This window comes from Oryza sativa, chromosome 2 (assembly GCF_034140825.1).
Source record: "Oryza sativa Japonica Group chromosome 2, ASM3414082v1".
NCBI lineage: Eukaryota > Viridiplantae > Streptophyta > Magnoliopsida > Poales > Poaceae > Oryza > Oryza sativa.
The window spans coordinates 32748166-32765588 of record NC_089036.1 but is presented as its reverse complement, the minus strand read 5'-3'; the positions used below and the strand labels follow the sequence as shown (position 1 = coordinate 32765588).

At 47.7% G+C, this 17423-nt stretch overlaps 3 protein-coding genes across 3 annotated transcripts; all 3 read left to right on the top strand.

Annotated features, from left to right (window-relative positions):
- The first annotated feature begins 2583 nt into the window (after window positions 1–2583).
- LOC4330836 (protein DCL homolog, chloroplastic) lies at window positions 2584–8664 on the top strand. The gene is made up of 3 exons (XM_015771911.3): window positions 2584–3293; window positions 7647–7761; window positions 8241–8664. The coding sequence occupies exons 1-3, from the start codon at window positions 2881–2883 to the stop codon at window positions 8427–8429; spliced, it is 717 nt and encodes a 238-aa protein (XP_015627397.1). The 5' UTR covers window positions 2584–2880; the 3' UTR covers window positions 8430–8664.
- A 4452-nt stretch (window positions 8665–13116) lies between these two features.
- LOC4330835 (ferredoxin--nitrite reductase, chloroplastic-like) lies at window positions 13117–16194 on the top strand. Its single transcript, XM_015768278.3, has 4 exons — window positions 13117–13562; window positions 14438–14789; window positions 14884–15172; window positions 15256–16194. The coding sequence occupies exons 1-4, from the start codon at window positions 13436–13438 to the stop codon at window positions 15991–15993; spliced, it is 1506 nt and encodes a 501-aa protein (XP_015623764.1). The 5' UTR covers window positions 13117–13435; the 3' UTR covers window positions 15994–16194.
- A 194-nt stretch (window positions 16195–16388) lies between these two features.
- Window positions 16389–17288, top strand: LOC4330834 (sterol carrier protein 2). Its single transcript, XM_015769567.3, has 4 exons — window positions 16389–16581; window positions 16678–16738; window positions 16828–16927; window positions 17038–17288. Exons 1-4 carry the CDS (start codon window positions 16456–16458, stop codon window positions 17117–17119), a joined length of 369 nt encoding a protein of 122 aa, XP_015625053.3. The 5' UTR covers window positions 16389–16455; the 3' UTR covers window positions 17120–17288.
- The last annotated feature ends 135 nt before the right edge of the window (window positions 17289–17423 follow it).

Sequence of the window (17423 nt, the reverse complement as noted above, 5' to 3'; positions counted from 1 at the left end):
GATAGATTTGGAGGCTGTTCGTTATTATTCCCTCTTGCCCCAGCTGCATCCCATTATAGGGCGGCTTTTTTTCCACATCGCAACTGCACCCATCACGTACGCAGCACGATCGGATGGTGGTTGGCCGGATAAACGGGGTCGCTCGCTGGCTGTTCGGTTCGGCTCAGTGTGTGCGGAGGTTTTCTCGTACGTCTTGTTGCATGTCGCGGCGGTGGTATTTTAGATCGCTGACGCTCAGCGTTTAGCGTTGCGCGGTATCTCCGGCGTCGGTGGCGGCGTTTGGACCGACGACGGGCACCCGAAAAGAAAGGCCGAAGGGCGACGACGCCCCGCGCGGCAGGGAACAGCTAGTAGCCAGGAGGCCCGTGATTGCCTACAGCCCAGCGCCCAGCCTGCCAAGAGGAGAGCGGCTGGGCCTCCTCAGACCGAACCAAACCCGCCTGACGGTGAATGGCATGGGCTGTCCCGATCGAAATCACGTTGGGCCAACATGGCGATTCCATAAAAGAGCCGAAATGCACCATCTGCGCAGATGATACGCGTGGTGAAAAGGAACAAAGTCCATTTTGGCATCCTTAATTATTTGCCCGAATCTGATTCACATTTCTTAACCATAAAATTAGGTATATCGTCTTTCCCAGCTATGAAAACCAGTTCGTTGTTGCCTCCCCAACCGGATTGAACAATGATTTTGTCCTATATAACATGTTTGACCCGGCTTTAATCGGTGGCGTCGGACCCTATCCTATTTCTCTACCTCTCTCCTCTCACCCTCAACTCTCTCGATCTCTCCCGTCTTTCCTAATGGTCACTAGGGTTGGCGTACAAAGGATGACCTCATTGGCGGGATAAGCGATGGCACGATATGATAGGAAGCAGACAGGTAGGGTCTAGGGAAGGAGTCTAGATCAGGACGAGGTCAATGTTGGGATTGTAGGCAACGAGTGGTAGTGCCGGTAGAACCGTGTGAGCAAATCAAACTCTGGAGAGCGTGGAGGAAGCCATGCACAACGGCTATGGCGACCAAACAAAGGTAGGGACAACGAGTAGTATAGTCCGAAGCTTATATATGCTACCGTCATAATGTTGATAAAGGAGAAGGCAAACGGTGGTTGGTAACACGGGAGCTTGAGGAGTCTACTGGCAGCACAACGAGGAGAGCTCTACGCAACCTCCAGATGTATGACAAGGTGGAGGTCACAAGCATGGTAGGTGATGATCCAGTTAGGAGTAATGCGAGGGAAAGCGAGGCCAACCTAGCGATGGACACATTGACATGGAGTGAGATGTGGTGGGTAGAGATAGAGGCGTCAACGAAGAGGAGGAGGAGCAAGAGTGAGGTGTGGAGGTAGAGGAGCGGGATGGGAGTCATTTGGAAAGATAACAAGCGACAACCATGTGCGCAAAGGGTTACATTAGCGATAGATTTTATGTGTGGTGCAGCCGTAGGCAGTGAGGAGCCTGATGGTGGCGTGGGAGCTTGACGAGGGCGTCAGCATACGAGACCTTGACAAGGCTCGAGGAGATGGAGGAGGAAGGTGGGAGGGAGATTGACACCCTCCTCGCTGTTCACTGCTCTTTGCTGCCAAATCAATTCAAGGGAGCTCTGAAGGCACGTTGTCGTTTACATTCACATGCTGACTGGAAGGGGCGAAGAGGAAATCAACTTGTGCCACCAGCCTTTGATCTTGGAGGTCGCTCAAGGGCTCGTCGGTTATGGTGCGAGAGAGGATGAGGAGGAGAGTAGGAGGGGGAGGGGGAGTGGCGAGGAAAAATACGAGAGATGATCACTTACACGTAGATTTATTTTTAATGATTGGGCTGTCATATAGATATCCTGTTAAGAAACCACTTTAAAATATATGCTACAGAGAATTGTTTTTTTAAAAATATGTTACAGACCAGGCTACGTTCGTTGCATCAGGTTCCCAACATCATCTCCCTCGTTTTTCGCGTACACGCTTTTCAAACTACTAAACGGTGCGTTTTTTTAAAAAAGTTTCTATACGAAAATTGCTTAAAAAATCAAATTAATTTATTTTTTAAAAAAATTACCTAATACTTAATTAGTACGCGCTGATGGACCGTTCCGTTTTTGTGCAGAGGGGATGGGTTACCAACCCCACAATCGAACACAGCCCTAGTTTGAAGGCGAATCAAAATTGACCTTTCCCCGGTGAGTCCGGCTCAGGTGCAGGGAACCCTGCACATAGTAATATACAGGCCAAATCAAATCGCGACACCTGTACACAAGGTAGGTCCACCCAATCAACCAAGTAACAATGTAAACGGAGGTTTAACCACGATCCCACAAAATCAGGTAACAGAACCATTCACCCGTTTAGTCCTCGTTAAACCTCCGTTGCATGCGTAATTAAGTAGGGCCACCCTGAACAGGTGTCGCAATTTGATTTGGCCTGTATATTACTATGTGCAGGGTTCCCTGCACCTGAGCCGGACTCTTCCCCGGTGAATAAAAAAAATATCACACCACCTGATCGTTTCCTCTCACCGTGGCGCGGCTTCTGGCCGAGGCCGAGGCCGTAGAAACAAGAAAAGAACTGGAGAAAAACAAGATGCCACGCCTACGCTCCCGGCACGGGACGAACCCGAGAGACAAAGGAGAGAGAGACCTATCCACTCCTCCATGCGGCATCGCACCTCACTTCCCAGCCACTACTTGCCACCACCACCACCACCCACACCGAACTAACCTCGCCGTGGAAACCAAACCCCCGCGTCCGAACCACCACCTCGCCTCCTCCCCCCCTCTTCTTCCAGCCCCACCGCGCGCAGCAGCGGCAGACCACGGCACGGCGCCGCGCGGCCGTACCATGCCGTGACCGGCCGGAACCCACCACCGCCTCGACCGCCGCGCATATGCACCCCATGGCCGTGGCTGTGGCCGCCGCCGTCTCATGCCCGCGCCTCGTCCCCGGGCGTATCCCCCTCTCCGCCGCCTCCGTCGCCGTCGCCCGTGGCCGTGGCTGCGGGGTGGCGGTGAGGGCGCGTGGCCAAAGCGCCGCCACGCCCGACCCGGCTGCCATCCTGCGGCGGCCGGCGGTCGTGACGACGGCGGCTGCGGAGGAGGAGGGGGAGGGGGAGGGGGAGGGGGAGGGGGAGGGGGAGAGCGAGGCGGAGTCCTCGCCGGGTGGTGGTTCGGGGGAGGATGAGACGCCGGAGGAGGGGAGGAGGAAGGGGACGGAGAGGGAGTGGGTGGATTGGGAGGACCTCATCCTCGAGGACACCGTGCCGCTCGTCGGCTTCGTCCGGATGATTCTGCACTCCGGCAAGTAAGCAACTATCATTTCTTCTCACTTTAATTCTAGATGGAATTTGTAATTCACACTAGCACTAGCCATTTAGTCGTGCGTTGCACGACTTTGTATTCCCGTATAAAATCCATGTGTATATATTTAGATATGCGTCGTAATTATAATGATCATGAAATTGTATACTTTAAATTTGAATCTATGCAAAATTGTATAACCTGAGAACAAGAATAGTTAAGTCTAGACAAACCTGTATTTCCAACTAAAGGTTAAAATATTATATTCAAGATTGACCTCTTGCCGTTGGTTTCAATAAAAACAAAATGCTCATTCTAGGGCAATAACAGAATTGAAGAAAAGATGTTGCCTTCGTAGCAGTAGGATTCAAAAAGGGCACAGTGGAGGGAATCACCAGTGCTTTATGTTCCTTCAAGCAAGTCGAAAATGTTACAAATTGAAATTAACAGCTAGAATAAAATATTCAGTTAGAAAAAGCCACCATTTGATCAGTAAGCATAACTACTGTTTTAAGAGAGAACTTTCTGTTGCAGTGGTTGATTAAGTCATCTAGAATTGAACCAAGAAGATCAATGACCATGATACTGTACTACTCCCCCTCCAACCCAAACTTCAGATGAGGACTTCCAGCTGAAATTTATAACCCAGAACTCAAAGTTAAAATGAGTGAACAAATCTATTTGAATGAATAAACAATATCTGGTAGAGAGGATATCATCAGCCTCTTTGTTCACCTTTTGGAAATTGTATGCAGGAATTGAGCATATGGAAGGGAATTCTTAAGTCATCAGCTAAATTCTAACCTGCTATGGACTAAGACTTATTTATTTGCTTATTGGCTGGTAAAGAGTAAATCAAAGTCTGCATGTTGTATGTAGACTGCCTTGCAGTGTTAGATTGCTCAAACGGCAGCAGAAAAAAGACCTAAATTCAGTATGCAGCCTCGCCAGTGCCTTGCCACTGTACCGGCATGGGACCTAGAGGAGCAGTGGCGTAGTACCACGGTTGGAGCAGGCAGTAGCACACGCCGTCAGGAACATCGGGCGCACGGCACGGCCAGCGGCGGCGCACGGCGGGCCGGGCGCAGGTGGCGGAAGCGCACAGCACGGGCGCAGGTGGCGGAGGGGCACAGGGCTGCCGGCGGCGGTGCACGGCGGGCTGGTGCAGGCGGTGGCGATGCATGGGACTGACGGGGGCGGCGCACGGCGGGCTGGGTGCAGGTGGCGGCGGGGCAAGGCACGGCCGCAGGCGACGGCTGGTGGCACAGGAGCGGATTTCTTTCCCTCTCGTTCCCTTCTTCCTAACCTATCCAGAATATTCTTGACCGTTTGCTCTCTTTTACTGAGACTCTTTTACACAATGCATCCAACGGCAGGGGCTGAATTTTTGTTGCATCCAACGGCTCATATAAATCATATGACGTGGCTTAATATCATTTGAGAAAGCTTGTTGCTTTCACATATTTAGATGTGTTATTATGTTGTCACATGGCACAAGGATTATAAAGACCATTATTCCTTCGAAACACAATTCATCGAACATATGGTGTGCAAGCTAAACTTATTATGCGGATCCCATTATGGAATTATTAAGTGGCCAAGCACAATTAGACCAATTTCCACCAGTACCAAGTGCAATTTTTTATAATTATGGCATAACAGCAAAGCATATGCCTTGTATCAGGGTTCATATGACTAATCAGTAAACTGATTATATTTAGGGTTTTCGTTTGTGCCAATTCGTTCTAATGTAATTCATTCCACATGTTACTGGTTACTGCCTTACTCTATTGTGGTTTGCATGAGTTAGTTCAAAATCATTATTTGATATTTTGGTGTACCAAATGACGAGTAAAATACACGGCCGGTCCTTAAAGTTGAGCGCGGGTGTCACTTAGGTCCATAATCTTGTAAATTGCACATCTAGGTCCACCATCTTGTTTAAGTGACTCATTGAGGTCCAAACCCGGTTTGATCGAAGCTGACCGTCTACGTTGCATTCCACGTAGACAGCTCATTTGCAAATATCCCCTTCGCGCTACAGTAGAGCCCTGGGCACCAAAAAAATCCCCAAATCCCTCGGCTGCCTCCGTCGTCACCTCGCCCATCGCCATCGCACGTCATCCTCATCGCCAGCCCCTTCGCTGGCCACGTCATACCGATGGCCGAGCTGCTGCGGCGCCTCGTCGCGCACCACGGCTGCACCGCCTCGCTTGTCACGTTCTCCGGCCTCGCCTCGCCAACATCAGCGTCCTCCATCGCCGTTGTCGTGGACCTCGACGAAGCGGCGCATGATTGCCAACGACACAATATTAGAGGGGACGAAGCGACCGGTGGATGAGCTCGAAGATCAGGACGTCGCGCCGTCGTGGACCTCGACAAAGCCGACGCGCCTCGCCGTCGTTGTTGTTGCCACCGCCATGGTGTCAACGTCGACGTGCTGACCCGGGAAGAACTCGTGGTTGTTGAGGATGTCGAACGACACCAACTCCAAGGACGGCACGCCGCGCCGCAATGTGCCGTCCTGCCACAACACGTCGGCCGTGGTGCCGGTGCAGGAGATGAGCATCACCTTCTCAACAGCGGGCGCCCTGCCGCCCCACCCTCAAATCCTTCTTGAAGAACGGGCGGCGGGCGGAACGGCGGTGGGCAAGCGCGGCGGCGGGCTGCGAGCGGAGCGGCGATGGGCGAATGCGGCAGCAGTTTGCGGGCGGCGAAGGGAACTAGAGGAGAGCTTGCAGAGCACCGTCGCCATGACCATGGTGGGCGAGCTCGGAGCACCGTCACCATCTTCGTAGCTAGCGTGCCGGTGGCGCTCGCGCCTCACTGACGGCCAGATCCACCGGTCTCCCTTCCCGCTGGTCATTGGCGCCAGAGGCATTGGAGAGCTCGGCACGCACGGGGGAGGTGTCGCCGGCCGCGTCCCGGGGGAGTGGTCGCCTACCGCGGCCGTGCGTGCGGGGGAGGTGTCGGCGAGCTCGGCGCGAGCGGGGCGGGTGCGAGCTCGACGGCGGCGGCAGGGCGGCAGGGCGAGCTCGACTTGAGCAGTTGCCGCAGCCGCTTGCCGCGTGCACCTGCGGCTGGCAGGAGTGGGGGCCTTCCCCTTCCCCTCCTTCTTCTCCTTCCCGTCGACGACGGTGTGCGGTTCCTCTGGGCGCGGCGCAACGCCGGCGAGCGGCTGCCGGAGGGGTACGAGGCGCGTCACCAGGCGCAGCGAGGTTGAGACGGGTGGGTGCCGCAGGTGCGCGTGCTGGCGCACGTCGCCGTCGGCACGTTCCGGCGTGCGTCATGCGAAGAAGGGATTGGATCAGACACGAGGAAGCAAAGGGGGGGAATGCAAATATGTTGCCATGCGGGACAGCCACGTAAGCCAGTCAACCCGGTCATAGGTCCTTTGGATCTCAATGAGTCACTTAAACAAGATAGTGGACCTAGATGTGCAATTTACAAGATTATGGACCTAAGTGACACCCGCGCTCAACTTTAAGGACCAGCCGTGTATTTTACTCAAATGACAATATATCTCTATTTGGCTATTCCTCATATTCATCTACTTTCATCACACCAGACCATCATCTGATATAAATCAGTCCTAGCACCTGCCTGTAGCTGCCACAATTATATTACACATGTTCCTTCAAGGAAGCAGTACGGCACCTTTTCTTTACAGATCTTATTTGTTTTATTAATAATCTTAAAGTGTATCATGCTCATGCAAGCAACCAATTAGCTATGGATATCAGACAGCCAAAATATGATTTTTCTTCTCTTACCATCAGTGTCACGTGCCTTATGCAATTTTTCCTAACAGTTTATGATTCATAAAACGAGGTGTTATGAAACTTTGATCAGTTGCACACACATCACAGAACACATGAATGATGCCAGCAATATTTGTGCCTGTCATATAATTTTCCATTTTTTGGATGGAATGAGTTCACCGTGATTCATGCACTTTTAGCATCCTAAGTGTGGAAGAATTGTTTAATTATGTTGATATGTTGTGTTAATGTAAGAAACGATGTTGTTGCATTGTTCCCAAAAAGCATGTGTTGTTTGTTATCATGGCTTCTTACTATTGAAGTATAACAAGTCAGAAATTGCTTCACCGTATCAACCTTCTTATAGTATTAGGTATGCCATGTGGACTGTGGTTCCATGCTTTGCCTACAATCAGCAAGATATAATTGTAAGGCAACAGAACTGAAATACTTAAGGTGCAACAGCTTGTTTATATTTTATTGTCTATTGAACATCTGGAAGTATTCCCTTTCATAAACTAGTTCTTGCAAGTTAAATATATATTGCACTTGTAGAATTCAGTAAAAGAGAGGGTATGATATTGAAACTGCTGCAGGTATGAAAATGGTGATCGACTGAGCCCTGAACATGAAAAGGCAATTTTGGAACGATTGCTTCCTTATCACCCACAATATGAGAAGAAAATTGGATGCGGTATTGACTACCTTACGGTATGTAATCTCTCAGATATAAGGAAGTCTCCTAAGACATAGAGGCGAAACACTCAAGTTTTTTTTCTTTTTTTTTTCGAAACTGAAGAACAAAGAAATAATGTTTTATCATCTTTATCTCTTCTTGCTGTTGAGTGTTGAGCACAGAAAGTTTTGATTTACAGCTCTCAATATACTTCTAGACATACAGCTTGTAGTTTAACTTTATTTTGTAATTGATGTGTCAAGGTGATAGTCCCATGAATCACGATTACCAACAAACTTCAGCATGTTTATTTTTAACAAAAATTCTGAATAGAAATGTCACTATTTTGTTGTAGTTTTTTTTAGTTGGCTTGTTTGACTTTTGTATCGTGTATTAAATAACTTGCGTTTTTTTTCTTGAATAAAATTGAATTGAATATGGTTATGAGCTACAAATGGTGATTTCTTTATTTGTTTACTCCAACTGGACACTAACCTTTAGCGCTACTTTGCAGGTAGGGTTACATCCAGAATTTGAGAACTCAAGATGTCTTTTCATAGTTAGGAAGGATGGTGAGCAAGTTGATTTTTCATTCTGGAAGTGCATCAAAGGTCTCATACGACAAAAGTACCCCATGTATGCAGATAGTTTCATTCTCAGACATTTTCGCAGGAGGCAAGATTACCGAATTAGTGACTCGTAAAATTATTTCTTGTAACATTTCTCTGATTTTGATTTGGCCCATTTGCCCTTAATGCCCTGTGATCTTGCATACGTTCAAGCACACGTGGAAGGTTCCCGTTCTAAGTATCTCGTTGGGCTCGATACAATTTCCTTCTCCTGTGTGTACATATAGGGTAGTCTTCCAGTTGAACTTCGCCTGACTTTGCAGCACGCTCATTCTTGAGAAGTTATATATGTGCTAGTTCTTGGCTGAATGTTGCAATTCCATATTCTTCTCAGCCATATCCGTCTAAAATCAAAATCTCAGCTGATGTTTCTATTCCAAAGCTTAAATTGGAGAGTACGGAAGTTGACAATTTTGGTGAAAACGACTGTGTGTGTTAAATTGCGTGGTCTCTATCTGTTGTCTGCGGGCTGGAGGCCCAGGCGAGAGACTGGCCAAGGAAGGACAGGAGGTTGGCGTCGTCCAAGAGGCAGACGCTGTCTGTCTGGTGCATCAGCAGGATAGGCAAGGCAAAGTCGCCCTTGCACACGCATCAAAGGACAAGGGCCGCGGCGTGTGGTTTCGAACGTTTGGCCACTAGCTGCCTGCCTTGCTGTCCCCATGGCACGATGATTTCATCGCCACCATTGCTGAATAGTATCAGTATATCAGGTGTGTAAGTAACATCTGCAGGCTTCAGAAAAACATAAGTTGCTGCCTAAGAAAAAGAAAAAGAAAAAGGAAAAAGAAGAACCATGTGTCGTCGCATCAGGACTTTAGGTGTTATAATCAGTACTCCCTCCGTCCCATAAGAGCAGGTTTAATATTGTAGCTCACTGCTAGTTCTAAATTATCTATAACCAGTGTAATGTAATAGACAATTCATACAATAGTTGCTTCCTATACTATTAATATCTGGTCTCACCTGTTATACATATATTACGTCTTGGAGTCTGTGCATCAGCTGGCTATAGATATGTATCCCGCTACTATTCTCTCTCTTCCTTTATCTCTTTAAATATGTTTATAGCTGGTTTATAGTCTGCTATTGTACCTGCTCTAATGTAGCAATCTAGAACTACGTGGAGCATCGATATTTCTCGTCTAGATTCGTAGTCTTAGGATGTGTCTCATTTCATTTTAGATTGCTACATTATAGGACGAAGGGAGTATATCATTATCAACATTGCCAATGTCGATGCTCCACGTAGAACATCATCGACGCATGTTAATTTTTCATTTTCTCCTTCAGGTTCAGAGTCTTGAGACACACAGTGAGAAGCAAGGGCACGCCTCTGCACTTTGGCGAGCACGATCCGACACGAGAGAAATTTGGTGAGAAGAACGACATGCGTTACAAGCAGATCCACCCTTACGACGGCTCATGGGCCGTTTCTCATTCGCTGCCGGTGTATCTAGACAGGCTTGTTTAACTATTATCGTGTTGGTCTGATCTTTGCGGCCTCCACCTAAACTAAAATACCCAAAAATTCTGGCCGCGCTGCGAGATTACGAAGCTGCCCCGACGTTGGCCCTGCCCCCTGTGGGTGGCTGGAGCCTCTGGATGTTTTGGGTTGGGTGGAAGGGCGCGTGCGAAGCCTTCGGTGTGAAGCAGTCGCATGCATCTGCGTCATGTCGCTAAACCCTTTGAAACAACTGCTGTGCTCTGCAAAGCCCCCGGTTTCTGTTCTGCCTCTGAATTGCCTAAGCCCGGGAGCACTGTTCTGCCTCAGATAGTTTATAGTATGGACGTTCATATTTTGACTGTAGGAGTTTCAAGTATCTTTTTCTGTTGGAAAACTGAGCGATTTTCAACATAAATTTAAAACGAAATCTAATCTAAATTTAGGAGTTCCAAGTATCACCAAATCTAATCTAATACAGAATTTGGTGGTACTAACCGGATGTAGAAGAAGTCATTAGTATCACATATGTTGCTACTGTTGTAGTTTGTCGATGTGGATGTAGAAGTCCCGCACCAGTGAGATCTCCCGCTTTAGCTGAAGGCGTCATCGCTGGTGATTGACTTGCAACGTCCAACTTCTCTCACAATGGTGATTGTAGTGTTGTTGACAACAGTCGGTTGTGAGAAATGAGAATTAGCTATTCGGGTCCCTCCCAGTGATTTCCTTGTGATTGGGATGTATGGTGATGTTAGGGTTTTAAGGTGTAGGATTGGTGCATAAGAGATCATCACTTCACTTGCATGGCCTTCTCTCCTTTTATATAACTATAAAGGAAGCGCAAATGCGCGGGCATCTAAAATTTAATACTCCCTCCGTCCCATAATATAAGGTATTTTGAGTTTTTGCTTGCAACGTTTGACCACTCGTCTTATTCAAAATTTTTTGAAATTATTATTTATTTTATTTGTGACTTACTTTATTATCCACAATACTTTAAGCATAATTTTTTATTTTTTATATTTGCAAAAAAAAATTGAATAAGACGAGTGGTCAAACGTTATAAGCAAAAACTCAAAATCCTTTATATTATGGGACGGAGGGAGTATTGCTTGAAATACTACTCTACACATATGAATATTTGTGTATGCGTGACTTTTCCTACTTTTATTCTCAACCTAATTTTTGTCAATAAATTGTTTGTGACTATTTTGAATGCTAATTATACTTGCAATATATAAATTCTAAAATAAAATTACTTACAACAACCATGAAGTATAGGAAAGTATTACGTCGCAACCATGGAGTTGGTTCCTACGAACTATATATCATCTAATCTATATGTTCTTTTTAATACATATCAAATCTTCGTTTTGGAGTTCTAAACTTTAAGAAATTCAATTTTTTTAAAGAATAGATATTGAACTTCAAGCAAAAAAGTTCAAATGATTTATGCAATTTATAATAGGCTTTGGATTCAACAAAATTTGTTTCAGTTTAGCTCAAATCTATTATATACTAAAAGTCCATTAAACTTCCTAAAATCACTCTCAAGCTGACATGTAGCATCCTAAAAACACTCTCAAGCTGCCACGTGGTGATATGTGGCAAAGCTATAGCGCTGCAGCGGTCGTGATCACCTTAGATGACTCAAATACAACGCTTTGTCATGCGTGCAATTTCATTTGGAATATTAGATATCTATGTTCTATGTCCTTGAAATGCTTTTGATCTCTAAAATTTGGGATGTAAAGATAACTGTGTTGAGTGTACAACTCGGTATGGGGTAAATGTGTATTAAAAATTCTAAAATCCTGCCTCTAAAATCGAGCGAAAAATATTATAACAATGGACATAGTGTGTTTTACTATAAATGTGGGACATCAATGTGCATGTATGCAAAATTCTTTTACCATAAAAGGGCATTAAATATATTTTTTAGCTATCGCAGAAAAAAAGGCAAAGAAGAGTGCATGCATACTTGTTGGAGCCATCGGAGAATATATAGAATTTTATTTGTTAGATCTAATGGTATAGAACAATCAGTTAATTAGAAATTTCGTCACCATAAAAGGGCATTGATTATCTTTTAACAACCGATTATAACAACCACAGCAAAAAAAAAACAGAGGAAAAAGGGCACATGCGTACAGAGGAAAAACAGCAAGGTTGAAGACTTCAGAATTTTATTTGGTAGATCAAGCGGTTTATTAGAAATTTTATCTTTTAACTACTGATTAAAAAAAATCTATTAACTACCGTAGAAAAAGAAGAGAATGGAAGGAAAGCAGCCACATGCGTACATGGCTGCACCCGTGGATTTTTTCCTTAAATTTTTAGGATTTTTGCTGAATTTTGGAGTCCAACAACGCAAATACATGGATTGCACCCGTGGGTCCTTTATCTCCTCTGGTCGCACCACGTGGCAGCTTGAGAGTGTTTTTAGGATGCCACATGTTAACTTGAGAGTGATTTTAGGAAGTTTAATGGACTTTTAGTATATAATAGATAGATAGATAGATAGATACTACTAAGCTGGTGTAATATGGGGGACTAATGTACATTGGCAAATGGATAATGAGAGGAGGGAGGGGGTTTGGAAAAGGGAAATGTATGAATGGTTAGGATTAAATGAGGGTGAAGAATGGATGGTTAGGATACAATATTACTCTTTGGAGAATGGGATTATTTCCCTACTCTATTTGCCAAACAAAACCTAAAAAGTATCACCAATGTATCACCAATCATGGCGTACAGTTTAGAAAGTGTGTGATTTAGGCATGGGGCGGACCACGCCCTTTACGACTTGGTCTCTCGGTTTGTTAGACGAGAAATCAACTAACAAAAGCTACGATACATAATGTACACTATGTCAGGATACAAATCTTTACAAATAACAACATTAACTATCCGACAGCTCTATTAGCTGCCTAGGCTTACCGACGTATAATAAAACGTCGATATTCCATATTGCTGATATCGGTAACCGTTTGCCATAGGTTTTTTTGTCCAAGCTTTGAAAAATTTATGGATCCACCATTGCTTTCCAAAAATGAAAAACACCGGGAAAAAAAAACCATTTGATAGCAACACAAGACAAAATGATGTTAATGTCTACCCGAGCTCCTATTCCGTACCAGCACAACCAAACGAACAGTACCCGCCGGGCCACGGGCATGTTTGTAAATTTTCCTCCCGTGGCTGCCATCTCTCGCAGCATCTGCCCTTTTGAACTCGCCAAGAGCCAACAACAGCGCCCTCGTGCCCCCTCCCTCCTCTGCAATAAACAACCACACGCGCCGCACCCATGGCCACCCTCATCGCAACAGCGCACCACCACCACCACCGTCTCCAGCCATGGCCTCTTCCGCCTCCCTACAGCGCTTTCTCCCCCCGTCCTCACACGTGGCAGCATCCCGCCGCCGCCCTCCCGCCGTCCGCACCCGCCCCGTGCAGTCGTTGACCGTGTCCGCGCCGTCCTCCTCGACACCGGTCGCGGACGATGCCGTGTCGGCGGAGCGGCTGGAGCCGCGGGTGGAGCAGCGAGAGGGGCGGTACTAGGTGCTCAAGGAGAAGTACCGGGCAGGGCTGAACCCGTAGGAGAAGGTGAAGCTGGGGAAGGAGCCCATATCGTTGTTCATGGAGGGCGGCATCAAGGAGCTCGCCAAGATGCCCATGGAGGAGATCGAGGCCGACAAGCTCTCCAAGGAGGACATCGACGTGCGTCTCAAGTGGCTCGGCCTCTTCCACTGCCACAAGCATCAGTGTATGCCTCTCTTTTGCTCCTCTGTTCAACACATTTTCTTGCTTTCGATCGGTTAGTTGATCTGTCGCGCCGAGGAAGAATTACCTCAATTAATTCGCCAAGATATTCTGCTGATTTGTTTTTTCAAGATGCACATTCAGCAACATAATTAAGACTGATTAAGTTGCTGTGATTTTTATAGCTTAATTACGATCTCGTGAGTAATGACTATTTATATTGAGCAAACATGGAAACCTTTGATCCAATCACTTCATCTCCATGTGCCACATATAGCCACAGTCCCAGGCTCTAACAAGTAACATAATGTTCGCACAACCGTTTGATAAGTAATAGTATGAGTACTTTATTTGGCGCCAGCATCTGATGTGTGGCCTTTGTACTGATTGAACCAAAAAGAAAAACGAAAGTCATTTTGGTCCCTTACAATTCTACTTCATCTGCAGGATGTACATAAGCTTACATATCCATTTTGTTCTATGTTCTGTTTACATTTTATTACTAGGTTGAAAAGGCTCACTTGGTGGCTGTCATTGGTTGGTTGGTGCGGTATATACTATATAGTTTTTTAATGGCATATAGCTATATATATATATATATATATATATATATATATATATATATATATATATATATATATATATATGTTCTTAAAACAAACTAGAAAAGCAAAAGATCAACTATCTTAGCCACACCAATGAAATGGAATATACTGACTCTCACGGCTAAAATTCTCTTCCGTCACCTGGCCCAACTGGAGCCGTGGGCTCGTGGTCCTTTAATTAGACTCTTTGCTAAACATATACTAGTGTTTTGGGGGCCCAGAGTGAATTTGGCCCAAAATGCTAACGGCCGCTCTACGGCTCTACGCTGTGCAGATGGGCGGTTCATGATGCGGCTGAAGCTGCCAAACGGCGTGACGACGAGCGAGCAGACGAGGTACCTGGCGAGCGTGATCGAGGCGTACGGCAAGGATGGCTGCGCCGACGTGACAACCCGCCAGAACTGGCAGATTCGCGGCGTCACGCTCCCCGACGTGCCGGCCATCCTCGACGGGCTCAACGCCGTCGGCCTCACCAGCCTTCAGAGCGGCATGGACAACGTCCGCAACCCCGTCGGCAACCCGCTCGCCGGCATCGACCCCGACGAGATCGTCGACACCCGATCCTACACCAACCTCCTCTCCTACATCACCAGCAACTTCCAGGGCAACCCCACCATCACCAACCTGTCAGTAATCGAATCAACTTGATATGCTCGTGCTGTTCGTGTCGTCGATCTCTGACATGTTTGTTGACTTGTTGTTGCTGCGTGTTGTTGGCAGGCCGAGGAAGTGGAACGTGTGCGTGATCGGGTCGCACGATCTGTACGAGCACCCGCACATCAACGATCTCGCGTACATGCCGGCGGTGAAGGACGGCAAGTTCGGGTTCAACCTCCTCGTCGGCGGGTTCATCAGCCCCAAGAGGTGGGAGGAGGCGCTGCCGCTCGACGCCTGGGTCCCCGGCGACGACATCATCCCGGTGTGCAAGGCCGTTCTCGAGGCGTACTGCGACCTCGGCACCAGGGGCAACCGCCAGAAGACCCGCATGATGTGGCTCATCGACGAACTTGTGAGCCATTTTTTCCACGCCATTGTCTGAATTACGTATGTTCCAATGTTCTTATCAATTAATTGCGGCGTTGGCAATTGCAGGGGATGGAGGTTTTCTGGTCGGAGGTGGAGAAGAGGATGCCGAACGGCGTGCTGGAGCGCGCGGCGCCGGAGGACCTCATCGACAAGAAATGGCAGAGGAGGGACTACCTCGGCGTGCACCCGCAGAAGCAGGAAGGGCTGTCCTACGTCGGCCTGCACGTGCCCGTGGGACGGGTGCAGGCGGCGGACATGTTCGAGCTCGCGCGCCTCGCCGACGAGTACGGCTCCGGCGAGCTCCGCCTCACCGTGGAGCAGAACATCGTGATCCCGAACGTCAAGGATGAGAAGGTGGAGGCGCTGCTCGCCGAGCCGCTGCTTCAGAAGTTCTCCCCGCAGCCGTCGCTGCTGCTCAAGGGCCTCGTCGCGTGCACCGGCAACCAGTTCTGCGGCCAGGCCATCATCGAGACGAAGCAGCGGGCGCTGCTGGTGACGTCGCAGGTGGAGAAGCTCGTGTCGGTGCCCCGGGCGGTGCGGATGCACTGGACCGGCTGTCCAAACAGCTGCGGCCAGGTGCAGGTCGCCGACATCGGATTCATGGGCTGCCTCACCAAGGACAGCGCCGGCAAGATCGTCGAGGCGGCCGACATCTTCGTCGGCGGCCGCGTCGGCAGCGACTCTCACCTCGCCGGCGTGTACAAGAAGTCCGTGCCGTGCGACGAGCTGGCGCCGATCGTCGCCGACATCCTGGTCGAGCGGTTCGGGGCCGTGCGGAGGGAGAGGGAGGAGAACGAGGAGTAGGAGCACAGACTGGGGGTGGTTTGCTTGCTCCGGTGATCTCTCCCCGTCCTTGTAACGTAGACGACAATGCCTTCGCCAATGGCACGCTTGTACTATCACGTTTTGGTTTGATCTTGTAGCCCACAAAGTTGTGTTCATTCACGTTACAGTCTTACAGAGGATGGTTGATAAATAAAGAAGAACAGATTCTGCAACTGTTCATCGCTGTTCCTAAATCTGATTTCACAATAGTACCTTACCTGAACTGTTCCAATCTTGCATGAAAGTGAAAGTTAATTAAGAGTTCAATGCAACTACTAACAACATGACAAGGCCTCCGGAACCGAGTTCTGTGTCCCCAAGTCTGCAAGGTGGATGGAGTTTATACATAAAAAGCCTTCCAGATCAAAGCCCAAAGAACACAACTCCGTCTCTCACCTTCAATCAAACTTCCAAAATCTGAACCAAGAATCGCGCGACGCGATGGAAGGGAGCAACCTCAAGTCGGCTGCGCTACTGGAGCAGTTGCGCGTCCACCTCGCCTCCGGCGCCGGCAAGGAGCTCGTCGAAAAGATCGGCTTCGTTTACCAGCTCAACATCTCTCCCAAGGTAATATAACCATCTCGGTCAATCGACTAGAACACCATGAATTTCCGTGAGATTAACTAAGTACGTGCGGCGTTGCACTTGTGGATTTTCTCTCAGAAGCTCGCTTTCGACGAGGAGGTATTCGTCGTCGATCTCAAGAAGGGCGTCGTCTCCAAAGGTAGAGCTTTCCCGGCGATCGATCTCCGTCGACTCTTGTCTTTGTCTGTCGCGTCGTCGTACTGAATAAGCTCTGCCTTTTTCTGTCAGGGCCGTACGAAGGGAAGCCAGACGCGACCTTCTCCTTCACGGACGACGATTTCCTGGCCATCTCCAGCGGCAAGCTGAACCCTCAGATGGCGTTCATAATGTGAGATTGGAAAGAACTGTTTGATTCAATCTTGATTTGATTCAGAGATTGCTTAGGAAAAAAGGAATTATGAGTTGTCGTGATGATATCGTGTTCGTGCGTTGTTGCAGGGGTAAATTGAAGATCAAGGGGAGTATAAGCGCGGCGCAGAAGTTCACGCCGGACATCTTCCCCAAGCCATCCAAACTGTAGGGTTGAGTGGAGTTCGACAATACACAGAGGCAGTTGGCGTAGTTGGAGTAGTAATTTTAGGCCCCTTTTGATTCGAAGGAAATTCATATAAATTTTAGAGGTTTTCATTCCTATAGGAATTTTTCCTATATAGCCGTTTGAATCAAAGGAATAAATCTTATGGAATCCTATGAAATTCCTATGGATTGTCTAATGCCATGCAAGTTTTGGAGGAATTCTAACATGGGGTAAAACCTCTTGGAAACTTTCCTCTGAGTCTTTATCTCTCCTCTAATTCCTGCGTTTTTTCTGCGGTCCAATCAAA

Bases quoted from the DNA above. Each gene is read 5' to 3' on its own strand.
- LOC4330836 (XM_015771911.3), top strand. From the start codon at position 2,881: ATGCACCCCATGGCCGTGGCTGTGGCCGCCGCCGTCTCATGCCCGCGC. The intron at 3,294-7,646 runs GTAAGCAACTAT...AAACTGCTGCAG, and splicing joins ATGATTCTGCACTCCGGCAA to GTATGAAAATGGTGATCGAC. The intron at 7,762-8,240 runs GTATGTAATCTC...GCTACTTTGCAG, and splicing joins GCGGTATTGACTACCTTACG to GTAGGGTTACATCCAGAATT.
- LOC4330835 (XM_015768278.3), top strand. From the start codon at position 13,436: ATGGAGGGCGGCATCAAGGAGCTCGCCAAGATGCCCATGGAGGAGATC. The intron at 13,563-14,437 runs GTATGCCTCTCT...TACGCTGTGCAG, and splicing joins CCACTGCCACAAGCATCAGT to ATGGGCGGTTCATGATGCGG. The intron at 15,173-15,255 runs GTGAGCCATTTT...TGGCAATTGCAG, and splicing joins TGTGGCTCATCGACGAACTT to GGGATGGAGGTTTTCTGGTC.
- LOC4330834 (XM_015769567.3), top strand. From the start codon at position 16,456: ATGGAAGGGAGCAACCTCAAGTCGGCTGCGCTACTGGAGCAGTTGCGC. The intron at 16,582-16,677 runs GTAATATAACCA...ATTTTCTCTCAG, and splicing joins AGCTCAACATCTCTCCCAAG to AAGCTCGCTTTCGACGAGGA. The intron at 16,928-17,037 runs GTGAGATTGGAA...GCGTTGTTGCAG, and splicing joins CCTCAGATGGCGTTCATAAT to GGGTAAATTGAAGATCAAGG.